The sequence below is a fragment of the Natator depressus genome, chromosome 1, assembly GCF_965152275.1.
Source record: "Natator depressus isolate rNatDep1 chromosome 1, rNatDep2.hap1, whole genome shotgun sequence".
Classification (NCBI taxonomy): Eukaryota; Metazoa; Chordata; order Testudines; family Cheloniidae; genus Natator; species Natator depressus.
This window is the reverse complement of record NC_134234.1, coordinates 289,965,949-289,985,545: the sequence shown is the minus strand read 5'-3', so window position 1 is coordinate 289,985,545 and position 19,597 is coordinate 289,965,949. Positions and strand designations below refer to the sequence as shown.

The following is a 19,597-nucleotide window of genomic DNA, read 5'->3' as shown; positions in this document are numbered from 1 at the left end:
ACGCTGAATCTCACTTTTTCGCATGTTCAAGAATTGTCCACCAACAGACAAAATACTGGTCCCACTGAAGTTAATTTCAAAACCTCCATTGATTTCAGTTCGACCAAGATTTTACCCTAGGTGCCTGACACAAATTAGAAATACGACTAAAGATAAAATCAGCAGCTAGAAAATAACCAACCAGTAATCAAGGTCAAACCCAAACTATACCCTCTTGACCCATGTCATTCTGCCCTCCGCCCCTTAAAAGCCTATATCAATAGCAAGGCCTTGCAGCACACTCTACAGTCAGAGGATTTGAGACCAAGCTGTGGGAGTGAATACCACATTGATGGCATCACATGGAAAATTTATGGTGCTAACAAAGCTCTCTCTCATGCTCCATTGCAGACTACAACTGCAAAGGTATCACACAGTAAGAGAGGCAAGGTGTCAGGTAGGCATATCCAACCCTGCAGCTGAAGTCCTCCTCAGGCAGGATGTTCTCCATGTGGGGCCATGAAACTGGAATTCGTTTCCACTTCTGGTTCCATTAAGAGAACACTGATAGAAATCTAATCTGGAAAGGATTAGGGCATGGATGAAGGGAGAGAGGTTTGTGTCCAAGAAAAAGTGTTGACTTACCAACCAGAAAAAGTATAGCCTGGAGATGGCCAGAAAAAATGGAATGGGGGGTGGGTGGGAAGAGAATGAGAATTTTCACAATTTTTATGTTTTTTCATTTCTCATTTCACAGGTGACTACAAGACTGAAGCAGAGAGCACTGCCATGGCATTAGTTCCTCCACAGAACTGTTGTTGGATAGGTAAATAAAAAGGGGTGAAACCATGACCAAAAAAATCTTTACAGCTATTCCCTCATCCCCTGCATATTTGTCCAGATGTGGTCAATTAGCATATTTGTAACCTTTAAGGCAGGCCAAGATTTTATTGCAAGTAAATAACTCCTGAATCATCAGGACACCAGGTATATCTATTTTAGCAAATAAGGAGATATTTTGGCTGTTGTAAAAGAATGTTAAGAGACTAGGCCCCTTAAGAGTTCACAGAAAGGAAACTAAGCCCTTTGCAAACATTCAGACCTTTTTCATTCTTAGCAGCAAAACAATATTTTTTTAATTCCATCTTTTGCATCGTGCAACTGCCTCAATGTTACAGATCAGTATTTCAGGCTATTGATAGGGAGCAATATTTTCTATGTAAAGTGTTTGCCAGTCTCTATATGGTCTCCATATACAATATGAACCTTATCTTACTTGTTTCTGTGGGTGGTAGTATAAAAAGTCATAAGAGTTTCCAGCAGTTCAACGTAATTATCCCATTCAAACTTACAAAATGCTTACATAATGGAGCATTTTATAACAACTGAATTAATTTCAATTACACCTCATGCTCCTTGGACTCTCCTCCCAAACTACATTGTAGAAAGAAATATATTATGCCTTTGGGGGAGTACTTGAAAAAGCATGCCTGTTTTCACATTCACATTGAAATTTTTTTTTTTTTGCAGTTTTAGCCAGTTTGATAATGAAATAAGAGCAGTTTAAAACTCAGTATATAATACTAATATTCCTGTATGTACATATAATATTATGAAAAAGCATTCTGTCCATCAGGTCTGAGGACAACTAAACAAGGCTAAGACTCAGTGGCAACTTCAAAATTTCTCTCTTCAAATTTATCTCACTGATTTATTTTCAAATGTTCTGTCCTTGATTTACAAGTTTTTCTTTTCTTCTGTTAAAACAGTGTATAAGGTATTGAAGACATTTTGTTGCAATATATTTAATCCATTTAGAGTGTCCCTATTGTGAAGAATCTAAGGGCAAGTGAAAATAACTAACATACTAAAAATGTACAAGTAGTAACAAATATCCAGTCAGTTAATTCAAGACCTAGCCTGACAGGACTCGAGCAAAGCCAATCACTCTGTTTGTAAAATCACAACTATTAGGAAGAAAACAGAAAAATAGGGTAGCTAATGCAAAAAATGATAAAAAAATAAATACGTCTGCTGGAATGTCATATAGACAGCCAGAGATATTCACCATCCTTGCTCTGTTAAAGAGTTCCACAACAGAGGATCCTTGACAAAGAATGACCTGCTGTCATCTAGCCTTGATTTATATTTAGGACTGAGAACAGACCAACTGGATGTAGACAGAGGTACTTATACATGAGTACTTGAGTAATATCACATGGTATTCAATATATATAATATTTAAGGCCAATAACCCAGGGAATAACCCCCTGAAATAATCCCCAATAAGAAGAGTGATGGAGGAAAAGCTGAGGGACACCTCCCAATGTTTTGATGAACTCTGCAAAAGGATGTTGGAGGTGGGAGGAGGGGCGGCCTCCTGGCACATGCAGCTATGAGGATGCAGACTGAGGAATAAGGATGTTCTCGACCCAAAGTTATAAATGGGTTCAAAAAAGAACTAGCTAAAGTTATGGAGGAGAGGTCCATCACAGAAAAGTACTAAAAGAAACAACACTGTATCACCTGTGTGCAAACCCTTTTCACGAGATCACTCTATACCTGACTTATCAGTCTTCATCCTGAAAGAAAACCTGCACTTCAAAAAACAAACCTGGGAACTTAAATTCATAACTGTGAATGGCTATTAGCCAAGATGGTCAGGGATGCACACCCTATGCTTGGGGCAACCCTAAACCTCTGACTGACAGAAGCTGGGAAGACAGGTGTAGACCACTCCAACTGCCCTGTTATATACACGCCCCCTGAAGCTCTGGTACTGGCCACTGTCAGAGACAAGATCCTGGGCTAGATGGACCATTGGTTTGACTTAGTATGGCTGTGCTTAGAGGAGATAAGACTCGAACATAAGGAGAAGATCTTGTTGGGTAAATTTAATTTAACCATTTTTACTTAATTTTTAAGAGGATTTTTTTAAAGAATGTTGGAAAATTAATTAAAAAGTGACATCGAAGCTACCAAGAGGACCCAAGTTAATTTAATGACACCTTTTTAAGAGTAGCTCAATCTTGAAGCCTGCTAAGTTTTAAGAATATTCCCTTAAAGGAGGTAAATTGCCAGTTGGGTGCCTAACTTTAGCCACTCCCCTTTTTTTGAAACAGTGGCCTGATTTTTTTTGGTCTGTAGCAGTGATAACCAGTGTGACAGTAGAGAGAAGAGGTTCAACTAACTCCCTTCTTACTCTCTCAATTAGCAAGTGAGCAGGGGCATTATGCAATCTTTAAAGCCTATCAATCAATTTAAAATGAAGCCACAAGTCAGTAGATATAGTCAGGATTATAAATAAAATGTGTTTAAGTTCATGTATGAACAACGGAGAAAAAAGCAAGATGTTACCTATGCATAGCTAAGGTTGTAGGAAACACTGTATTACACACATTTTTTCTATAGAAAAACCCTGATTTTACAAATGGTCGTTCGTAAGATTGATAGTTACATGAACTATTTTTCTGACACCAAAGTCATCTTTCTGCTCCTGAATGTGACTTCAGTCCTTCAGCCAATATTCAAGTGGCTACACAGATTTGACGACACAGAAAAGATGCAGATCTCTTAAAGAAAAATCATGCACAGCCTATAGTTACCATTCATTCGGTACAGTATCCCTGAATGATTAATAAATTAACTTATGCACTGCAATTTTTGGATGTTCAATTTTATCGAGTCCTCAATCCTGAATTAGTCCATAAAATAGCATTCTACTGTATTTAAGAAATGGTATGTGATCATGCAATTGAAGACTTTAACATAATGCACACACACAAAAGGGCAAAGTTAAAACCGAAGACTTAGTTGTAACTTAAGTAGAAATGTTGGCTCAGCTATTTAGCCATATATTTCTTTAGTGACAATTGTAAGAAGGGATTGGGGGGAGTCTACATCAGTACCCCAGACCCAACCTTCCTGTCCGTGGACTGGGGAAGTCCCATTTAGATCCAAAGTGAACATACTTCTCTCCTTATAACATTTTGAACTACATCCTGGCGAGTCACACATACTCAGACTCAGGGGAAGTTTTTATTTGGTTCCAAACTTCACAGCTGAAGTCAGTTTCCAATTCCTGTTTGATTGCTTAAAGTTACAGATAAGTGAGTGTGGCAGCCCATCTCTGATAACATGAAATACACAAATCATTTACAATTCAAACTCCCAACTCATTAGGCAGCAGGGAAAACAAAAGATTTTCAGAAATCATTTACTGCCTATTCTAGGCCCCACCCCACCAGACAGAGATCCACATCGATGGACCTTTACATCAGTGCATAGATGGATTAAAGTTAATGGGGGTCCACCTTCGCAGATCCAGCTGCAAGAACTGGCTTTATATTGAGACAAATGAGTTGACAAGAGAATTCCTATCATTAACCCATGTAAACCAATACAAACGTTAAGACAGCATTTTATTATTTATCATACTCCTTGTCATGCTGAAGTTCATTGCAGGTAACCGAAACGACTATACAATCGTTACCCAATATGTTTCCAGGAAGTTTAGCAAGGCTTAGCCTGGACCCATTCATCTCTATACACAAATACGGTATGCCTGCAGTTGCTTAGGTTTGCACTTTTTTTTTTTTTTTTAAGTTTAAGTGGCTGAATTAAATCATGGAACTGGTCAACAGCTAGGGAACTCTTTAGGAATAGCACACAAACTTTATTTATGACTTCTTTTCCACCTGTGCTGACATGGCTGGGAATTTACAACTGGACTGAAAATGTTACACACAGTACTTCAAAAATTCCACATTTTACTGAGCTGCATTATTATGGAACATTTGTTATGCAGCCAAACGCTATGTCAGTCCTGTAACTGATTTACTGCAACATCTGTAAGAATGGTGGGGGAAGTGAGAGAAACCAATGTCCACTTTAGACTCCACTGTTTCCGAATAGCATATGGCTGTGGAGGATTTACAAAGAACTGGAAATAAGCAACATGCTTAAAGATACAGATAAGATAAATGTTACACACAAAAAAGTTATTACTTTTCAGAAGGGACAGTAAATGTAACTTAGATGTATCCAGCACCTGGCCCTAGAAAAGCAGACTTTTTTCCTGAGGAAATTACGAAACTTAAACAAGAAGCCCACAGACTCAAAACTCCTCCTTTGTGAAAGGCCTCATTAAAAATAAATAAATAAAAAATAAAATGAAATGTCTCACCAGGTTTGTACAGTAGATTTTTTGTAATCTGAGAAACGTATCCACAAATCCATCTTTATGAAATTTATGTAGTTTCCTCAGCTGGCCAATTTGAGAGAGGACTGTGCAATATACCATTCTTACTTCAGTTCGGCTCTTGTGTTTAAAATGGACCATTCTACCTATTTCCTGCAAGGCTGGAACGACTATAGCCACTCTAGGTTTAATTTAAAAGTATGAATATTATTCTAGATGAAGTTTCTGGAGAATGTTCTGGGTTAAGGATACAACTATACTTAAGGTACATTAGAACTAAAAAAAAAAAACCACCACCATCCAGCACATCACTTTATAGGACCATAAAGTCAAGATATTAATTTTAGCCTTGCGGCTAATATTGTTTCTTGATTAGTCATATTTTCCATCATTGGCACCATTTCACTTTTCCACCTCCTGTGTGGCCATACTTATGTAAAATTAAACTCATTTTAAATGCCACTTTACACAGTTTTTGTCCTTCTGCCAAGGCAGAGTATACTAAATTTTCTCTGCTTACAGCAAATCTCTAGGAGACTGCTGGTGCTCTTACACAGCCCTGATGTTGAGGGCTACATTTCCCTTTTCCTTGGGGAAAGGGAATGGAAAAAGCAGTTTACACCAATAAAAAATAGCATTGGGATATGACAGAAGCCAGACTCTGGAACCTAAGACCATATTAACGATATTGGCATACAAGCACACAGGAGGTATCTGTACAAGTGCACTTCATTTTGATTAAGCCAACAAAGTAGCTAATTACAATGGAGAAAGAGAAACGAGGCTTGGCTTGTTTACAGGATTCTTCTGACATTTAACCAAGTAGAAGTGGTGTTAATGATCCACAATTAAACAAAATCTTAATGCCTCACCCTAAGAAATAAAATTTATCGTTGTTACAAGGTACTGGCTGATAAACATTAATATCCATTGTGCTAGACAAAATGTTGTCAGCAATGGAGCTAGTCATGGACATAGTTAATACAGTTATTAAAATCTTCATGGCAAAAGGCAGCTGGTAAAGATACTTCTGGCTATCTGGGATACCAGCAGGAAGAGGTGTTCCAGAAGTAGCTCTAACACTGAACTTCAATCTTTGTTAGAACAAACCTCCTTCGACACAATCACTGACCACAAGCTAGTTGTCTCCTGCCACCAAATCAGCATCACTCCTGTCTTATCTAGACTGAGCCTCAGGCACCCATTCTCATCCAAGATCTGCTTTCAGCCATTACATTTTCTTCATTCAGCGAAAAACAGACAAATGCATCATTTGCAGATTGATAGCAGTGCAGCCTCAATGGTCTGTCTCACACACTGGACAGGATGAAGAACGAACAAAATTTGGCAGGAATTTGTACAAGAAGATCCCTTGGGGCAGATGAGCAATTACCCCAAATCAACCTCTTATCTGGCAGAGAAGGGGAAAAACCAAACCAAACCACACAATCATCACTATCTTCCCTTCCTGGGGACTGCAGGCAGGCCAACAAATAAGTCATGGTCAGATATTATCAACAGCTGCTGAAAAATCTAGAAGAAATCAGCATGGACACCTGACCTCTGTGCGTCACTAAGCTATGGAGGCCACAAAGAATCTTTGTTCTATACCAGGGCAAAAGCCACACCAATATAAAGGAAACCAGCTGAAATCAGTGACTATTTTTCCACCACATCCTTCTCAACCCTTTTAATTGTGGGAAATTAAGACTGCAGACAGGATTATAATCCTCAGGACTCGCAATTAGACATACGTTATTTTGAAAGAAACTGAAACCCTGCCCTGAATGGTGGTGTTAACTTTCTCAAATGACAATAGACTCAATCACTGCCGTTTGATTAGCCAGGAGAGGCAAGTTTTCCAAAGCTCCTCCAAACGAATCCAGAACCTAAGTGGGTAAAATAAAATAAAAATAAAAAATAAAAGCAGGCAGAATCTCAGAATGAACACTACATCTGCAGACACTGAATGCCCAGTTTGGTTACACCTCCAACATTAAAACCAATTAAAAACTGTATCTTGCAATTTACAAAAATGTCAGTATATCATGAGACGTTTCACTATACCACCATAAATATAGTCAACGCCCTAGACATTTAAACTCATGTGTCATTGGAAGACCAAAGACAAGGATTTTTATTCTGATGTCAGTGATATTTAAGTTACCGAGAAGGAAAAAAAAAAGACCACAAATACTGAAACCTGTATTTTTAGGATACCATTTGAAATATCTTTACATCAGACGGGAAGCATTAAAATGTGGGCATGGACCTGATGAGTTCTATTGTATTGCAAGATTGGGGCATTCATATATTCTAACCGTTCAATTCATAAAAATATTTGAAGTAGTGGAGAAGGAAAAGAATATTGTCTTTTTCCCATTTTGTACATACCAAAAACAAAAAACATGCTTCCAAAGACTATTTTTAGTCACAGCCTTTTAACCTGGATTTTTAAACATAACATTTTATTTTGTAATGAACAGCATTAAGAATAGTTTTCAGAGTAGCAGCCGTGTTAGTCTGTATCCGCAAAAAGAACAGGAGGACTTGTGGCACCTTAGAGACTAACAAATTTATTTGAGCATAAGCTTTGTGAGCTACAGCTCACTTCATTGGATGCATTCAGTGCAAAATACAGTGGGAAGATTTTATATACACTGAGAACATGAAACAATGGGTGTTACCATACACACTGTAAGGAGAGTAATCAGGTAAGGTGAGCTATTACCATCAGGAGAGAAAAAAACGCCTTTTGCGGTGATAATCAAGGTGGGCCATTTCCAGCAGTTGACAAGAACGTGTGAGGAACAGTAGGGGGTGGAAAATAAACATGGGGAAATAGTTTTACTTGGTGTAATGACATACCCACTCCCAGTCTTTATTCAAGCCTAATTTAATGGTGTCCAGTTTGCAAATTAATTCAAATTCAGCAGTCTCCTGTTGGAGTCTGATTTTGAAATTTTTTTATTGAAAAATTGCAACTTTTAGGTCTGTAATTGAGTGACCAGAGAGATTGAAGTGAAGTGTTCTCCAACTGGTTTTTGAATGTTATAATTCTTGACATCTGATTTGTGTCCATTTATTCTTTTACGTAGAGACTGTCCGGTTTGGTAAATGTACATGGCAGAGGAGTGTTGCTGGCACATGATGGCATAATAGCTCATCTTATCTGATCACTCTCGTTACAGTGTGCATGGTAACACCCATTGTTTCATATACTCTGTGTATATAAAATCTCCCCACTCTATTTTGCACTGAATGCATCCAATGAAGTGAGCTGTAGCTCACGAAAGCTTATACTCAAATACATTTGTTAGTCTCTAAGGTGCCACAAGTACTCCTTTTCTTATTAAGAATAGTTTGTTTTTTTTTACTTTCTTCCTCTAGATATTCGGGAAATGATGTCTGGTTAGAGATCCAAGTTATGACACTTAGAGAAAAACTAGAGAAGGGAAAAAACTATTGACTTAGTGAGTGAATCTACTTTAAGATTTTAAGCATTATTGACTTAGAGATTTGTGCTTAACTCAGGATAAATTAATATATTTAAAAATGCAGTTAATCATCATCAAATACCCATACCAATGTCTGTCACCACATCGCCACATCTGGCTGCAATGAAGGCAAATTAACAATCAGATTCAGAAATCTGGCAATATGATAAACTAAAGCATGCAAAATCCATTCTCTACATTCAGACCACCAGTGATTAAGGATGGATTAACTTCCTGTCTCTAATACTGGCGCCTAAATTAAAGGAGGGAAATTACTCTGCAATCTGCGTACCAGGTTTCTGGCTACAAACAACAAAAAGCCCTTAACTCAGCTACTTTAGGCAGGGAAACCTTTTGCTCCAGACGTATCCTCTGAAAACCGTCTATGATGTTCTGGTCTAACAGCTGCTTTCAATTTAGTTTAAAAGTAAGTTTGACAACTATATAAATTTGCGCCTTCTAAGTGAGCAGATCTGAAAACGTAAGTCCTGTAACAGTAAAACTTGCGGGGGCACATTGTTTTAATACATTGCTGACCAGAAAATTCACAGCTTTTTTAAATACTGGGTATCAGTATCAAGGAAAACAAAAGGGAAAATTCTCATTTAGTCTTAATTGCCATCACATAGTAAGTGTCTTTCTTTGGTATAGGGTGGCTAAATATATTGGGCTCCTCAAATATAATCTAGCAAGAATTTAAACTTATAACAACTGTTCAACTTGAGTGAGGAATGAAGTACAGTTCACATTTATCTATATGGAGAAGAGAGCAGACAAAAATGGAAGAGCAGCAGAAGTTAAACCAAGGAAGAATTATCTTGTACCTTGGTTACCTTTTTACGCTGGGTGTGGAAGTGATTGGGGGAGCAGGCGAGAAAACATAGGGGAAAACACAGACTCTTACCTGCACTGAATATTTGGGAAATAATTAATCTTCAAGCCATTCATTGAGAGAAGACCGATACTACCAGGCAAATGTCTAGGGCCTGATTTTTTCTTTTTTAAACTAAGTTGCTCGCTGTGTATTTGTGTGTCCAATCTGCATATCCATCACCAGATGTGTACACTCAAGTCATTTGTATGCACATGTGGCTAGACAGCTGACTATACAGCCAGTCTTGTGCGCGTGTGGGACAATTTGGGGAAGCTGCATGACCAGAACCACTTCTAAGGACAGCAGGTACCTAATACAGTGAATCCATATGCTCTACATTTTAGACAAACTGATGAGGGCCAGAGGGTTATATACACAACATACCTCCACCTTGCATTTTTCATACTCTATTGTGTCTCAAGACCACAAGGCAGCATATTTTATTAAAAGTGATGTGCAAATAAGATGCATGGTACCTGCAAACAGCACGGAATGTCCATTCATAAAAAGGTACAGATATTGGTACAAGTTTAGGATGCTTTAGTACTCATTTCAATAAAATGAAGTCTGACAGGAAATATACATAGTATTATTTACATCATTAATTTACAAGAGATACCATTTGCATAAAACAAAGCTATAAAATAATTAGAAATATAGTACTTCTCTAAGGAATGTATTCCCTGTATAAAATTTTATAACATTTTGGCAATTATGTTTTATCTGTATAAAAACGTATTCATTCTTTCTGATTTCATAGCTCCATTAAAAACATGGATTCCCCCCACCCCTTTTAAATAAAGCTCCACATTGAGGTAGTATGTCAAAAATATTTCCTTTGGTTCCATCTATCAATGGCCAGTCCAAAAGCAGCTATGTATTCAGGTCACAAGACTGGAAAGTAGGAGTCCTAAAGTTTTCAAAGGCCTGTTTGTAAGTACAAATGCTGTTTTCCTCATGAGAAACCGTCCTGTCCTTTCCATCTTCCTCTGCCTCTGAGTCAAAGTCCAATGAGGCTTGAGGATTATTATTATGGAAGGTTTTGGGTTGACAACTTGCTGGCTGCATACAGCTTGGAAAAGAGTCTAGTTGAGGCCTCCATAGAGACTTTCCAAATGTTCCTGCAAGATAGAAATTTGTAAGGAAAGAAATGCTGGTGTTAACAGCTCTATGTCTTACCAAGGGCTGTACACGAGAATACAAATCAAGGACACAGCTCAAGTTCTCTGAAATGAGATTTGGCTTTGTTTCTAAGTCGTACTATTATTCCCCATCCAAAAGAAAAAAAGCCCTCTATACTCATATGCATCCATTTAAAACTCTTAGATGAGTTGTTAAAAGTGTTTCCAAAGTAAATAACTTGGTTGATAACCATTCAGAAGAACCCACCCCCTTTAATTTCCTTGTTTATGTTTCCATGAATTTCCTCATTCTCAAAACACAAAATACAAACAAAAACATGAAAACAAGTCACAAAGTCATTCTAATGCATAACCAAGAACAATCTCTTCAACATGCTTTTTGGACTTGCGTACTCTGAAAAGTGACTCAAACATTCACTCTGTTTAGCTAGACTGATATTAAGATCTGTTTATAATTTTATATATATAAAAACTACACACCCTGCAATCTGAATGCCAGACAGTGTTCTTTCTGGCTTGTGTCACACATCAGTAACAAAGATCCTGCCAGTGAAATTCTGCCTTCATTTATACCCCATTTGCTCTCAGCTGGTTAGTACAGGAGTAACCCAAGTAGAATTTGGCATTCAACTGAATCTTCATTAAACAATTCTGTTGATGCACTAGCCAGAAAATACTACATTTTCTCGTCTCCCTTTTCCATGTGGAGACTCCACAGCTAATACCATTACACTGAAAGTCTTCACTTTTTTCACAGACAGAAAATATAATTAGATATGACTGACACATGGCATAGATCTGTTGATTAAGGTACCACACTTACACATAGCACCCCCCAAAAAGTGGCTCCTAGTGACACTTGGCTTCAATAAGTTATGCTATGTAGACCTTTAAAAACATATGGCAGGTTTGAAGTAGGATTGCAATCAGCTGCATTTTACCGAAGAAGGGTCTATCTTAAGTCATTACCAAACTCAGGTCTTCTGGGAGGTAACTGAATGCTGCTTGTGACATATGGTCCTAAAAAGCACACTCTCTTGTATTACAGTTGTGAACTGTTCATGCATGATTGTGTTCTACTCCATGGGGGAGGCTACCACAGGAACTAAAAACAGTGGGGGGTGATTAAGGTGAGTCACTGAGACTAAACGACTCCAGAGATGTTCCACCCCCTGGGGTGGTTTGTATATACTAGTTCATGCTGGGTTTTCCAGACGCTAGGAAACAACGGAGGAGCTTTTGATATAAAAGGATGAACCTAAACTGACTTATGGCTTCTTTCTGATGCAGCAAATGGACAAAGGGAGGCCCTCATGGAAGGGCTGGAAAGACACTAGCCTACAAGGGCCCCATAAGATTGATGGGTGATTCCTGGTATGCTAAGTGTGTGTTTAAATCTGTTTACTGTTTTATTATTTTTATTTTTTGTAATGCTTTTATCTTAAGAAAAAGTGTGCTTGCTTAGAAAGAGCTGCGTGATAGCTTGTAACCTTTGGCAATACACTTTTCATAGCCATTGGAAAGAAAGCAAAAGCTCAGGCACTAGTCTAAGCCGACTGGCTTGCTGGGAATATCATAGTGCAAGGCAGGGAGATATGAAGCCTTAAAACTCCAGTCAGGAGGGAGACACATGTGGGTCTTCACCCAAGAGAGGTGACAGCTAGGAGCAGAAAACCTTACGTGCGTGCCCTTGAGGGACCATGGAGGGGGAATACAGGTGCAGTTACCAGAAACTGTGATGTTATCAACTAAGCAATACATGCAGAAGTTATTCCCCTTGTATAGTAAAATATATTTTATAATGTACGGAATCTTTTTTTTAAATCCATCAGAAAAATAATCATCAAGAAACTAAAGGCTTGTTCATAACTTCACCATATAGTCACACTGCTTTTTGTTTCTCCTTTGAGCAGGACCAGCTCTAGGCACCAGCAAAGCAAGCACGTACTTGGGGCGGCGGAATTCCAGGGGCAGCATTCTGGCCACCCTTTTTCTTTTTTATTGTTGCTTGGGCAGTTGCACTCTTGGAGCTTGGGGTGGCAAAAAACCTAGAGCTGGCCCTGCCTTTGAGCCCCTCAAGTGTTGGTGCACTGTCTATTCAGAGGCCTTGTCTGAATATGAAGTGCCCTGCATGCTCCTGGCACTACTAATAATGGAGGAAAAGAGGTAATACTAAAGTTAGCTTTCACAAACTAAGGCCTTGCTTACATGGGAAAGTTTCATTGGTTAAACTGCCAAAATTTTCAAACAGCATATATTTGATAAACTGTAGTATCCCACTGAACTCAGGGGCAACTGCATGTGCTCAGTTTCTCTGAAAAAAAGTTAGGCTACTTATGTGACCAGCTTTTAGTTACATTTCTCACAATATGTAACAATCATATAAGCAATCACCGAGTACCACCCTGAACTACTGTTCTGACTAACGGATAAACATGTTTTCTAGTACATGCAAGTCATAAGGAACATGTGTATACAAATGATGTTTGCAGCTTTAAGAAATGCAGTAGCTGAAACATACCCATGAAAGTGCTACTAGTGGTAATAGCGGATGGTTCCTGATTTCTGTTCAAATCAAAGATGTCGGAGTTTAGAGTCAAGCTTTTCACTCCAATTCCTTCACTTGGCATGCAAGTAGAGTCAAGCAATTTGCTACTTGTAGCCTGCATTCCAATGCTGCCAACATACTGGTCAAAGGGATCTTCTGGTGAATGTGATAATGTTCCAAGTGAATATGGATAGTGTTCTTTTTTCTTTAAGTAACTAGAGTCACATGGGTCCATGCACACTGTTCTTTGGTCAGGGCTGCAGCCTTAATAAAAAGGAGAAATCAGTATTACTAGGAATCTTATAAGGCAAGACTGAAACAGGACAAATATTTATTTGACTTACTTGTATGGTATGCTTCAAAAACGTCAGAGCCATAAGCATTCCCTTTTAAATACACAGTCCCTGAAGTCCCCATATAGTGGCATAAGAATGGATCTGTAACAACCTCCAGGTCTGTTTCACTGTCATTATCTAGATGACAAATGCCTTAAAAATAAAGACACGATGTATCAACTAACAGACTCCTTTTTCTAGGCTTCATCCTACACAATTAGTTTTACTAGTGGAGTTTTGTTCTTCTGCAAACAACTACAGCGATGAAACCCGCAGTGGAATTTAAGCACACTTTTCCTGGAGGGGCAGGAGTTTGCAAGAGTTCAGTTAAACAGCTTTATAAGGCTGCTACACCTTAGCCCTAACCCTCTACAGAATGGCGATGTCAAGATTTCTCAGCATGTCACCACTCTGTTGGCCTGCTTATCTTCTAGGAGTATAAAAAAACAAACAACAGAAGAGCCAGGATTTCATTTTAAAAAAAAAATCACGCAATGAGTTCATTTGCAACAAAAGATTCTGCTCTGAATACTGAAGCCCTGGTCCAAATAATGGCTACAAGTCATCAAGTGTTACAGAGTAGATTACTCCTCTAAAACACAATGATCATTTTGAGATGCTTTCAAAAATTAAGGCCTTGCTTACACGGGAAAGTTTCATTGGTTAAATCATATAGTAAAACAATATAATGCCCCCTATGGACACTACTATTCCTGTATAAAAGAGTGCTTTTGGAGGATGAGGAGGGGTATAGCTTAAGTTATCTTTCCAAGAGACCTAACTGAAACAACAAAAAAGGTACTCTAACACTCGTAGAGTTCATGTGTAGACTCATCTTGTTTTGGTGCAAGTATAATCAGTTTAAATTCATACTTGAGGTATATTGAAGAAGCTTCTCTATGTAGACAAGGCCATATGTCAAGTGAATCAGTAAAACCAAGTTTCTGTTATCAGCACAAGCATTTCTCATTCCTGTATTTCATAGTAAAATCTCAGCTTCAAATATTATTTTAATGGGTTGAAGCAATCAGTAAGTCAGTCACAGGGCCTACATGGTAACTAACGACGATGCTTCACTGGTGTCATTGTCTTCCTAACTAACAATGAATTGTAGTGTCTGATTTCTAGTAACCAAAACAGTGCCAAGTTTTATATCTAAAGTATTTACCATTACTATCTCTTTGCTGTAAAAAATATCCCCCCACTGAAGAAGTTATGAACTGATGATGACTTCCATTTTCTGATGACCCATACCCATCCTGCCTTTCAGCTAATGTTCCCTGGGATGACAGGTAACTTGGAATGTCAGCAGGCAGGTTGGTCTCATCTGTAATTTAAGAGGGGGGGGGGAAATATGCATAAAACCATCAGTATATTTTAGGTTTCTTTGAAATATTTTTAAACCAGCCAGCAACATGATGAAGGCAACAAATGATTCACTCTTCTGAATTTGAGTCAAAACACAAACATTTCTGGAAGAAAGTTACTGGAGAACAACCACAAACACATTTGAGGACTCCTCTGCACTGCCAAGCTTCAGTTTACACACCTGTATTTGTGATGCTGCAATCTTCATTTCTTCTCCTTGTGTGGTATATGATGACCACCCACACAAGGGAAGTGCCCACCACACAGCAAACCACTGCTATGATCACTACACCGACTGTGGCCCATCCATCATCATCCAATGATGGAGCAATGTTTTGAGGAGAATCACAAGTGGGAGTGGGAATTACATTTAGACGAATGTTGCCTCTCTCTGTTCCAAGCGTATTAGACATTTCACAAGTGTATTTCCCAGCATCTTCAATGTCTGTGTCCACAATAATCAGTAACTGGTTGCCTGCAGCGAAGAAGTGCCTTTCTGTTACCACCAACGGGCTGTCATCCTTAGTCCAGTTCAACCGAGGCGGAGGGCTACCACCAGCAATGCATTGCAAGACTGCAGTTTCACCTTTTGTTACTGTTCGGTCTAGCAAGGGCCGCAAAAATGATGGTGTTTCTGAAAAAAAATAAAATAAAAATCTAAATTACCTTTATAAGAAAACATAGGTGGTTCCAACCCAATCCACAGAAAAACAAAACAAAACAAAACGAAGTGGGGTAATATTAAAATCACAGAATTTCTAACGTGTGTTTTTCTAAACATTAATCCTTAGAAAGATGGCATGTTTTAGACCGGGGTGGCCAACCTGAGCCGGAGAAGGTGCCAGAATTTACCAATGTACATTGCCAAAGAGCCACAGTAATACATCAGCAGCCCCCATCACAGTCCCTCCCCCTCTACCCCGGTGCCCGCCGGCAGTCCCGCCGATCAGCACCTCCCCCTCCCTTCCCATGCCTCCTGTCCATCGCGATCAGCTGTTTTGCAGTAGGCTCTGGGATGGAGGTGGGAGGAGAAAGGGTGCAGCATGCTGAGGGAGCGGGCAGGAAGGAGCAGGGGCATTGGGTAAGGGCTGGAGTGGAGGCAGGGCCTGGGGTTGAGCAGTGGAAAGTTGGCACCTGTAGCTCCAACCCCAGAGTCAGCACCTATGCAAGGAGCCACATATTAACTTCTGAAGAGCCACATGTGGCTCTGGAGCCACAGGTTGGCCACCCCTGTCTTAGACAAATGACTACACAGTTATGCATCTGCTAAATACACATGCTCTTTGCAATCACCCCAAAATGTTTAAGACAAAATATCTAGGGTGTTGCCAAGCACCCTTCTAGAAGCAAATTTCTACACAAACACTGAGGTAGCTAACAGTTTTGGGAAATGATTTAACTAAATTGAAAGCATCATTAAGGCCTAATTATACTTATAGTTTTTCTACTGGTGGGGGAGAAGGGGAGACATATTCCAGGAGCCTGAGCTAAAAGACTGGCGTCAGCTCATTTAGTGATCACAACTAGATGCTCACTAGCCCTACAAAAGAAAAAAACCCGAGGAAATAAGTTACATATTAGCATAGTGTTCTCTAGAATATATTATTAGTGGAGATGCCAACTCTGAATTTAAAAAAATAAAAAATAAAAAAAATCACTTCTTCCTTTTTTCTATTACTAAACTTCTCAGGAAAAAATCCCAGCAACCTCCTCCTTTCTCTGTGTATACTAAAATCATTTCTATTTTAAACTATGCATTTAAATGGAAAATGTAACTATTTTATTATTTATTAGAACAATGATTGTGTATTAAAAATTATAAGTATGGATTTCTAACCAATGGCCATTGATTCACAAATGATGACTTCAGGAAATACATTACCACAGAACTCATCTGAAAAGACATTTTTCAGCTAAACACGTGCCTCCAAAAGCACTCACTAGTAGTGAATTGATACATCTCCCTATTAAGCCCTATAACACATTTTATTAAGTAACATCTAAAAGTATGGCAAAACTTGTCACACCACTTCAATAGAAAAGACTTATATCATTACATATCGACAGTTTCTCACCTAGTACTGTCAGTGTTGCATTAGCTGAAATGCTCCCAGCAGTGTTTTGAGCTGTACAGCTATAAACTCCAGTGTCCTCAATTTTTACATCAACAATAAAGAACACATCATCCTCAGGCATGACATGCATACGTCTCTTGCGTGCTGCAGGAAAGTCTGTGCCACCATCTTTCTGCCAAGCAATCTGCGGTACTGGATGACCAACTGCAGCACATTCTAATCGTGCCGTTGCCCCAGCACGAATGGTTAGGTCCATGGGCATCTTTGTAAATGAAGGCAACACTAAAGCAAAAAACAAAACAAAAAGTTTAACCAGACACAAGTAGGTTTGTTTCCAATTTTGGGGCAAATTATTTTTCCTCCTTTGCACAATATTTTCTCAATTTCAGTACGCCCAACTCCAATAAGTATAAAACTTATACCAGTTTCAACAACAGCGATGTGCAAGGCTTTGCAGATAGGATGATCTGGTGCATGAAGGTCTGGAAAAAAACCTCAAAAGACCGAAACTTGTATCTAGAGAAAAGATGGTCTTATGTTTAAATCAGGAGACGTGGGTTTCATCCTCATTCAGGAAGCCTGTAGCAGAGTTGACCTCTGCCAAGTCACAGTCTGCGTACCTCAGTAGAGAAGGTTGTTGTCCCCTGTAAAAGGTGGACTGGGGTTCTTCCCTCTCCTACCCTTTCCTTAGTCTATTTAGATTGCAAGCTCTTCAGGACAGGGATTGTTTCTTAACTGTGTTTGTACAGCATCTCACACAATAGGGACAGATTCTGGTTGGGCCCTTTAGGTGCAGCTTTAATAATAAACATATCTTGGAAGCAGCATGCTTTCATGAGCTGAAATTAGGATATAAAGCATTTTCTAAAAATAATGCAGTGGGAAAAGAAAACTGTATATTGTAATTTGCTTTACACTGATTTCCTCTTCAAATGCACAGGTAAAACAGGATGCTTACTGTTAACTGTGAGCTTGGCTTTGACAGAGTAGGATGAACCAAAGTGATTTGAAATAACACACTGGTATTTTCCTTCGTTGCTGAATTCAACATTGCGTAGCCGAAGTATGGTAGTGTATTCCATCACTTCACCGCCCTGTGCCCGGAGATGTGCATAATTCTCCATTTCAGCATCATGCAGTAATTCATTGTCCTTTTTCCATGCAAAAGTCATAGGGGAGTCGCTGCTGCTGGCTGCCGAACATATGAAACTCAAATTGGAGCCTTTGATTGCTGACTGAGTTTCTGGCTGGACAGTGATCTGTGGTTTAGGAAAATCATCTGTAAAGATGGGAAAGGGGAAAAAAATTGTGACACTGATGAAAAGAGGCAAATACCCGGGTCCCCAGGACTCTTCTTAGAAAAAGATTTTGTAAGCCTTGTTTTATAGGTTTGAGAGAAGTCAGACAAGTATTTATAAAGCAGAAATACAGAGGTTTAGTTTTAGATTTCATTTATCTCCAGGCATTTAAAGATGTCATATTTATGAGTTTACTGTGCTAAGCCCTCTCTTAGTGAAGAGAAAGCACATCTAAAGCAGACTATGTGCTGTTTATATATAAAAAGGAGAGAACTACAGTTTAACATCTGTAAAAGCTACTTTGACGTTCAGTCACGAAGCCAAGACTCCTTTTTTCTACACCTAAGGCTGCAATTAAGTTTTTCTTCACCAAAACATCGTTCTTTCTGCCACCAGAGATTGACAGACACTCCAGGGTTCTCCCCCAACCCGCACACAGAAGTTGTGGTTCCAGTGATTTGCAGTTCTTTGCTCCAATTTTCAAATGCAGCAGTGCTGAAAATCTGCTAAGCATACTATACAATGATCATGTGTGGGGTTTTGTATGATGGGGGAGCACTTACCAATTGTATTTTGTGGGATTCCACGTTTATTGTCCTTCAATTATTTACAAGTAAAAACGCACTTAATTTTACAAGTAAAAATGTGTTCTACAGCCAGTCCTGCAAATGCAACCTGGGATCTGAGAGTCTTGTTGGGTTATTTCTTTCTTGTGCATCATACCTATAATAAGTTCCACAAGCCAAATTATATCCTTGGTGACATCTACGTCACCACACTGCGTTCAGTGGTTTTGCATCGGTATAATTTACCGAAACATACTAAATGTTTATACTGATAATGTGAGAGGTGGAATAGGATGCAGCTCATTCTCTTGTGGCTATGCTGTCTATGCTCTGCTAACAGACGTTAAAAGTATTAAAAACATTTGTTTGGGGGAGGGAAGGCACTAACATAAGCAGATGTGACACAATATACAAAAGGAACTGATCTGTTGAGTAAGATTCTGCCATTTTCACATAGCCCATTTTCAGAGTAGAACCACACTTTAAAATAAAATCCATGAAGGATATTTCTCATCATCATCTTCAAGCCATTAACTTCAGCACTTGACTTATAAGAAATGGAAAAAAGACAGCTATTAAGCGTGTTGTATTTGGTTACAAAATCACTATAGTAAGACTACTGTATAATTAAGCAGTTAATACAGGTCACTTCTGCACCTATTTTCAATTGTGAACAGTTTTCTCAAAAGTTTACTTTTGGCCTGAAATTATTCAT

At 38.8% G+C, this 19,597-nt stretch overlaps 1 protein-coding gene across 1 annotated transcript in view; it reads right to left on the bottom strand.

The window, feature by feature from the left end:
- Positions 1-8,449: 8,449 nt before the first annotated feature.
- The window catches only part of LRIG3 (leucine rich repeats and immunoglobulin like domains 3), a 54,344-nt gene continuing 43,196 nt past the window's right edge, over positions 8,450-19,597 (bottom strand). Inside the window, exons 13-19 of the mRNA XM_074942152.1 lie at positions 17,977-18,297; positions 17,019-17,300; positions 15,125-15,577; positions 14,744-14,902; positions 13,585-13,728; positions 13,214-13,504; positions 8,450-10,671 (exon numbers count right to left, since the gene is read on the bottom strand). Of these exons, the coding sequence (XP_074798253.1) occupies positions 10,424-10,671; positions 13,214-13,504; positions 13,585-13,728; positions 14,744-14,902; positions 15,125-15,577; positions 17,019-17,300; positions 17,977-18,297 (1,898 nt within the window). The 3' untranslated portion in view covers positions 8,450-10,423. The remainder of the gene's footprint in view (positions 10,672-13,213; positions 13,505-13,584; positions 13,729-14,743; positions 14,903-15,124; positions 15,578-17,018; positions 17,301-17,976; positions 18,298-19,597) is intronic.